The sequence below is a fragment of the Nematostella vectensis genome, chromosome 13, assembly GCF_932526225.1.
Source record: "Nematostella vectensis chromosome 13, jaNemVect1.1, whole genome shotgun sequence".
NCBI lineage: Eukaryota > Metazoa > Cnidaria > Anthozoa > Actiniaria > Edwardsiidae > Nematostella > Nematostella vectensis.
The window spans coordinates 8164096-8170925 of NC_064046.1; the positions used below are offsets into that span (position 1 = coordinate 8164096).

The 6830-nt window shown below is 36.6% G+C and overlaps 1 protein-coding gene across 6 annotated transcripts in view; it reads right to left on the reverse strand.

Moving 5' to 3' along the window:
• LOC5507048 (ankyrin repeat domain-containing protein SOWAHA) overlaps window positions 1-6469 on the reverse strand; it is a 9290-nt gene extending 2821 nt beyond the window's left edge. For 2 of the 6 annotated variants that reach the window (XM_032375515.1, XM_032375510.1), the window contains exons 1-11: window positions 6319-6469; window positions 5892-5934; window positions 4929-4987; window positions 2519-2623; window positions 1873-2121; window positions 1389-1475; window positions 905-907; window positions 768-770; window positions 603-675; window positions 154-234; window positions 29-64 (exon numbers count right to left, since the gene is read on the reverse strand). In XM_032375515.1, coding sequence (XP_032231406.1) covers window positions 29-64; window positions 154-234; window positions 603-675; window positions 768-770; window positions 905-907; window positions 1389-1475; window positions 1873-1926 — 337 coding nt within the window. In that variant the 5' untranslated portion in view covers window positions 1927-2121; window positions 2519-2623; window positions 4929-4987; window positions 5892-5934; window positions 6319-6469. Of the gene's footprint in view, window positions 1-28; window positions 65-153; window positions 235-602; window positions 676-767; window positions 771-904; window positions 908-1388; window positions 1476-1872; window positions 2122-2518; window positions 2624-4928; window positions 4988-5104; window positions 5531-5706; window positions 5819-5891; window positions 5935-6318 lie in introns of those variants that run through there. The other 4 variants (XM_032375516.2, XM_032375514.2, XM_032375513.2 and 1 more) reach the window with 4 other exon arrangements.
• Between the last annotated feature and the right edge of the window lie 361 nt (window positions 6470-6830).

Below are 6830 nucleotides of genomic sequence, written 5' to 3' on the forward strand. Positions count from 1 at the left end.
AAAGTACTGTACCCTGAGGTCTACTTACGACTACGAGGAGGAGCAATTTTCTTTCCAAGTTTTCCTAAACACATCACATAAGCATTAAACGTTAATTAAATTATAATAAAAACTGACAGACAGACAGACAGACAGACAAAAAGAAAATCGTACTTTGTGCCCATAGCGATGCGTCTGGTCTCAAGTAGTGTTTTGCCTTGTAGCCGCTGTTGTCCCGGATGTGGATATCAGCATCTGTGATCAGAGCATTAGAGTGTGTGACCGCTATATCATTGTTATTCTAACACACAACGATATCTGTCACGCTAGTGACACACGGGATGGGAGGGGCGGGGAGGGGAGGGGAGGGGCAGGGCGCTTGTCCCCCTTTCAAAACTTTCATAATTGGGGGAAGGGAAGGCCCCCCTCACTTTACCCACTTTATCAGGGTGGATGTGTTTATTTTTAACATGAATGTGTGGTTGTTAGGTGTACCTAAAGTGTGCTTACCCCTCATCCTTCGAAATCACAATTCCTCCAGCCCCCCCCCCTCCCCCCACACACGCACACTTTTTCGACTATCCGCCGCTTCTGTTATAATTCCTGTTGTGCCGTACAATTACCGTAATTATCGACTAGCATAGAGATGACTTCTTCGTTCCCTTGAATAACTGCCAAATGTAAGGCCGTGTACCCCTAAATACCAAAAGTATCATGCTTAATCATGCTTAACCTCAAGACCTCAGAAAAACCTTGCATACAAAGAAACCAGATTATCATAGACTTACCCCCTTGTCAGGTAACACAGCAGAAATAAAGAACAGAGTAAGACAGAAAAGAAAACATTAGTAAGTATGTGTACGTGCACGTGTAAACCCACAAGTTAACACGAACAATAATAAAGAATATACTCTGGTATACTTACCCTCTTTATGAATAGTCATCGTGATAGAAGAGGGCAGAAATAAAAACAAAAAAAGCGTTAGTAGTATACTATGTACCAAAATACCTCCGAAATAGCCAATGACGTCATAACTTTCTTGGTTGCTTTGTTCTTTGTTTTCTTTGAGATCGATAGTAGTATACTATGTACCAAAATACCTCCGAAATAGCCAATGACGTCATAACTTTCTTGGTTCCTTTGTTCTTTGTTTTCTTTGAGATTGATAGGTATAGCCGGAACAGGTCTGCTGGGATTCTTTTTTCTTTTGACATTCGTCGTGTGGGTCTAAGTTCGTGAACACGGTCGGGGGAACTGGCAACAATTCTTTCTGCTTTGATCTTCAACCTAGTCACCCGCTTATTTGGCGCCAATCATCGGTGGATGTTATATATTGGAGGTTATATATTGAGGTTATTTTATTGCTTTTGTTCGAATAAAGTAGGTGAATATTCTTGTTATGAAATACCGTTTTTTCGTTTACGTCTATTCCTGTTCCACCGAGGGCCTCAACGACATCTCTTCTACCTTTCTTCGCTGCCCAGTGCATTGCAGTCTGGAAATTCAGGAAAATAAATCAAAACTTGTTTTAAAAATAGCCTGTTATTTTTCCATTTCAGTATTTTATGGAAACTTAACCACTTTTATTGGAAAGTTGTTAATTTGTTGATAGACCTTTTCGCGGATAGAAATACAATAATGATATGACTTCGCATTGGAAAAAACAATAGTTGAAAAAATCATTAAGAAAAACTAACTTTTTTCTGCAAAATTGCGTGCTTTATTTGTTATATGTAACAAAACAAGAGTGAGAGAACGATGCTAAGGAGTTTTGCAATAGAACGCTGATACAATAAAAAACTACATTTTTCAATTTCTTGTTAGGGCGGCTCTGATGTGCCGTGGTGGCATAAAGAAAGAGGATTAGAGAAATTTAAAGATCATTCACTCACATACTGTTTACAGCGAAGGAGTCCATTTATAAATATGAAACGAAAAAAAAGCATATTAGCAAATCAAAAGATACAAATGTTTAGATTTATTAGAAATCATAAGTATCCTTTACTTACGCCCTAGACACGACGACACCACGACCGTGGAAACAATAAAAATAAAAACATTAGCAATCTCATTATGGACTCAAGGAAAGAAAAGAATAAAGGAAAGAAAAGGAATAATAAATCACATACCATTACGAATTCCTATCCACATCAAGTAGCGTCCATGTAAAATAAGGCAAACAAATATTGATAAAAAAGGAAATGACTGTCCTGCTGTCTGATTTCATTTATGCGTAAGATTTCTTACGTTATTGAAAGCTTTGTAAAAATTGGGTTAAGACGAACTTCGAGAGTATTGACTAACGGAAACCGTAGTGCAGTTTGCCTCGTTGTTCAGACTGCCGTTACCACTCGCAATTTCTTTGCTAACTGACCATTTAAAATGGCTTATCGCACGGCTGGGAGTGGCAGGTTATGAGTTCAAATAAATCAATTAGTTTGGATTTCAGGAAGGAATGACACTGTTGCTTTGCTCAAAGGTGTTGTGGGGATGTTTGCAATAAAGGCCTTGTATGTTAAGAAGTATTCACAGTCTCACCTGCTTGGTAGCGAGGTTCGGGTCCTTTTCCAGAAGCCTCGTTATGGCGGGAAGGTCACATTCCATGGAGGCCTGGTGCCATTGTTTCTCGATGTCATCGAGACTCTGGTAAAAATTCAACGTGTTGTTGATCAGGGCTGGTAGCGCTAGGAAATGCACGTAACTGCAACTTTTAGACACTGATGAAGAGGCAGTAGCCTCGAAACGTCTATATTTTTACAACATTATTAACGCTGTAATCAAACATTTAAACGAAATATCACGTTATCGAGACTCTGTCAACAAAATTGAAATGGCTGGGGTAATATGTGTGGCTAAAAGAGAAAAGCATAATATCTATCGCATGTTTGGTCTCTACTGCTTGAAGCGTTGGAGTATATTGGTCTATCTTTAGCAAATCTTACTTTCTCTCAAGGCATGATGGTTGCTAGAATAACATCGCCCTGCATGCAGAATCTCATAGAATCTTATCTTAATTTCCTCGTCGTGAAAAATCGTTCACAAAAAAGACAAAATATTTTTATTTTCATGATTAAAAGAGAACACAGAAAAATTGTACCAGCGATAGGAGAACTGGCGTTTTCCGTAAAGGAGTGTTTATTAAATATCCTGAGGGTATTTAATAAACATCCCCGCCATCTTATCTTAACTTCCTCGTCGTGAAAAATCGTTCACAAAAAAGACAAAATATTTTAATTTCCATGATTAAAAGAGAACACAGAAAAATTGTACCAGCGATAGGAGAACTAGCGTTTTCCGTAAAGGAGTGTTTATTAATCCTGAGGATATTTAATAAACATCCCCGCCCCCCTTCTAGGGTACCTACATTTAGGCAAAAAACATTTCAAATCTTTTTTAACAACCGGTGTACAAAATAGTTCATAAATAGTCTCGCGGGAGGCTCGATTTGGCATGCGTTTTTGTGATTTTGCTGTACCGTGACGTACCGAGTTGAGGTGATAACAAGGCTTTGTATATCTTGGCGGGAAAAGTCGATTTAAAATATTACTCTGTCCCTGGAAGGGATCACTCTTGTGGGCATTAAATGATTATTTCATTGGGAAAGTGCTCATCAGCTATTAGTATTTCACCATTTGTTCTTTCTTAAATTATTTCGATTTTCTTGCTATAATGTGATCATAAATTTTGTCTGTAAATCCAGCTGTTGTGTAAAATGCAGAAAAATTTAAAAGCATCTATATCATATATCATATCATAATTCATAAAGATCGAAATACCTCCGACATATCAGTAAAATATTAAAGCTGTAAAAAAGGCTCATAAAAAATTAAAGCCCCCTTTTAAAGGGCCCATTTTTTTCATGCTAATAAAAATTTTAGGACCCCCCCTAATGTGGTATATGATAAACACTCCCTAAATAGGCACGTAGCCAGAATTTGCCAAAAATGGCACACCGTTATTTGTTTTGTTATACTGTGTTTAATCTTGATTCCTGAATAAGAGATGACTGAATTCCGCGCCTAATAAAATTTTGAAAAAATTGTGAAAAAAGAAAAAGAAACGAAGACGCGGATGTTTTCGTAAGCTGTCTTTACAACCAGATTGGCTTTACGATTTTTTCTTTCTCACTACACAGTAAAATAGACAAAAGTTACATGATATTAAAAGCTTGTGTATCTTAAATATCTTTAAAAGGTTTTCAGTATGAAAGGAGCTCTTTTAAAACACGAAGAATATAAAGGAAAGATGTTAGTTATGCGCAAATGTAGTCCTAAATGGCTTACTCCATCACGAATGAGGTCTCCGTGTTTTATCTAAAAATTAATAGTGGCGGAATTGTGTTGAGCGTAGTCTAAACAAAGGCAAGATAATGGCAATCTGGTTCGAACCATATTGTAAGACTACGTAGAGGAATTCTGGGCTATATATACAAGAATGAAACATGAACATCACACTAGAAAAACCATTCCGATCCTATATTAAAACAATTTGTGGACAGTGGATAATGCTATTTCTTCTTCTTTGAGAATAAGTGGGTGTTTTTTTTTCATTTTGTTGGGGAGACAGGTTTTACGGAAAATGTTGTTTGCGGTTGTGCCCTCTCGGTTTTTTATTTTTATTTTATGTTTTTGGCCTTTATTCCAAAGTGTTTTCTTTGTGTCTCATCCAATCGGCCCAATCTAAGCATGTCCATGACAACAAATACAAGCGCTGATAGTCCTACCACATTCTATCTAACAACCACATTTCAAATATTACAATAGTTTCCATTATTTTCGCGTTAATTTATAACGTTACTTACAAGCTTGGTGAAATGGAGTCAATATATGTGCAAACATAGTTTAATTTAATACATATCAATTAGAAACTGTGCTTAGACCCTCTTTAATCGAAAAGAAAACATCGGAAAACAGAAAAAAAAAACATTAACATCTGATGCCTTGCTTACTTGAACTTGAGAATCACTCTCCCTGCGAACGCTCAAATTGCCTTTTCTTGACGGTGAATCTAAAATGAGAAAAAGGCATCCCGATTATGGTTAAGAATTCCCAAGAATATCAATGAACATTTACTAAGTAACATCTGTTTAACCCTTAGAATACATCTGTTGATAGATTGACTCACTGAAGGAGAGTTGCTTTCTAATATCCCTCCGTTTCTGCTCCAGTGGAATTTTTTGTCTCTCTGTTCGCGCTGACAAACTGTGTCGAAGCATTTTACTCGGAAAATCCCCAGGTTCTTATTATATTATTCATTATATAGTGAACAATCACTCCCGATAACTAAGCCATACTAACAAACAGCTTTATCGAGACGTTTTTTTTGAACGATGGCCAGTGATTAATATTCACTATCCGCTTGTTCACAAAATAATGATAAGTATAGAAACTGAAACTTTCTCTGTCTCGTGAGAAACCGCACAGACCGAATTTTCACATCAGTACATAAAATCCGGCGTTCCCCAACCAGGATGGCTAGTTAATGTAATATCTAAGACAATGCAATTAATTTAAAGCACAGTCGTTGGAGTTACCCAAGCAGACGTAATTTCCATGTTAATGAACTAACTACTGTTTTAAAAACATACACAATAAAAATCATTACATTCTACCCTATTTTGCTTGGGGTGCGCGCAGATGTTACAGGTAAAAAACGGAAGCTCTCTTAGAGGTAAAATTGCTACTTATTAATATTTCATACCGGTAAACTGTTAGATTTTAACTTACTTGTCATAAAGGTACTTCCAACTGAGCCGAGGTTTAAAAATGAAAGATTTCAGGTATACGTGCTAAATTGTCAACTGTGTCAGTCGTGTTAGCAATATGGGTACCCTGTGTTGCAAATAGTTTTAGGTTATGCGTTTTTTAATAACCGCGAATATGTGATAACATATATATTTAATTAAACTTACCATAGTCGGCGTCGAGACCTAATTTTCTTAATGACTCTAAAACCTACACAAAAGATCAGGTAATCAACAAAAGTTAGACAAAACATAGAGTCGGACGTGAGTGTTTTTGCTTTGCGGAGCAAAGTACATTAAAGGGCTTTTGCCAAGATCTAGACTGAAGCATCCCACATGGATCTTTGTGGTTCTCTAGGCTATCCGCTTGATATGCATAGAAGCTCGACACTTAGCTAGCGCACCCCACGAGAAATCAAACTGATAAAATAACCCCTTTAATTACTTTTGAGAGCAATAATATTATCAGCAAATGTGATTACAGTGAAATGATTTAACCAAATTCCTAAACAGTTTGTAGGAGCGACTGTGGTTACAAAGCTATTTTGAAAACTTATTTAGACTTTCTGACTTTAGAAAGAAACGATAAACTTACGGAGCGCGAAGTCATCTTGCTCCCTGGTTTGCTCAATGATTAGATATCATTAGAGTTGTATAAGTTTGATATTAGTGCAACAGTTTGTTGTAATTGGCGCCGTGAACCATTTTTGTTGGATCAAGTGCGTGTTTGCCTATTTAAATACTTTAAAGTATTTATTCAAAATCTGACAATACTCAAAATTTGTTTGTTCTCCGACATAGAGAATTTGAATTATCGATGTAAACAGCACCTTACATCTATTTCGTTTCCTTTGTGTAGACATAAGCTATAGAAAAATAAATGGGCGTTGTTCACTTGAGGGCTGTTTCAACACCCTTAAAGGTTTTATGTTTCTGTATTTTGGTTACCTAAGACTGCATTATGACTTTGAAGTCTTAAAAAGCCTTCAAATGGGATTAATTTTTGATAGATGGCGACATATTACATCTAATTAGCATCGAGTGTGAATAAATAACCTGCTAAGTTATTTTCGAAAGGCGAATTAAAAAGCTTTTTCAAGACCAGGA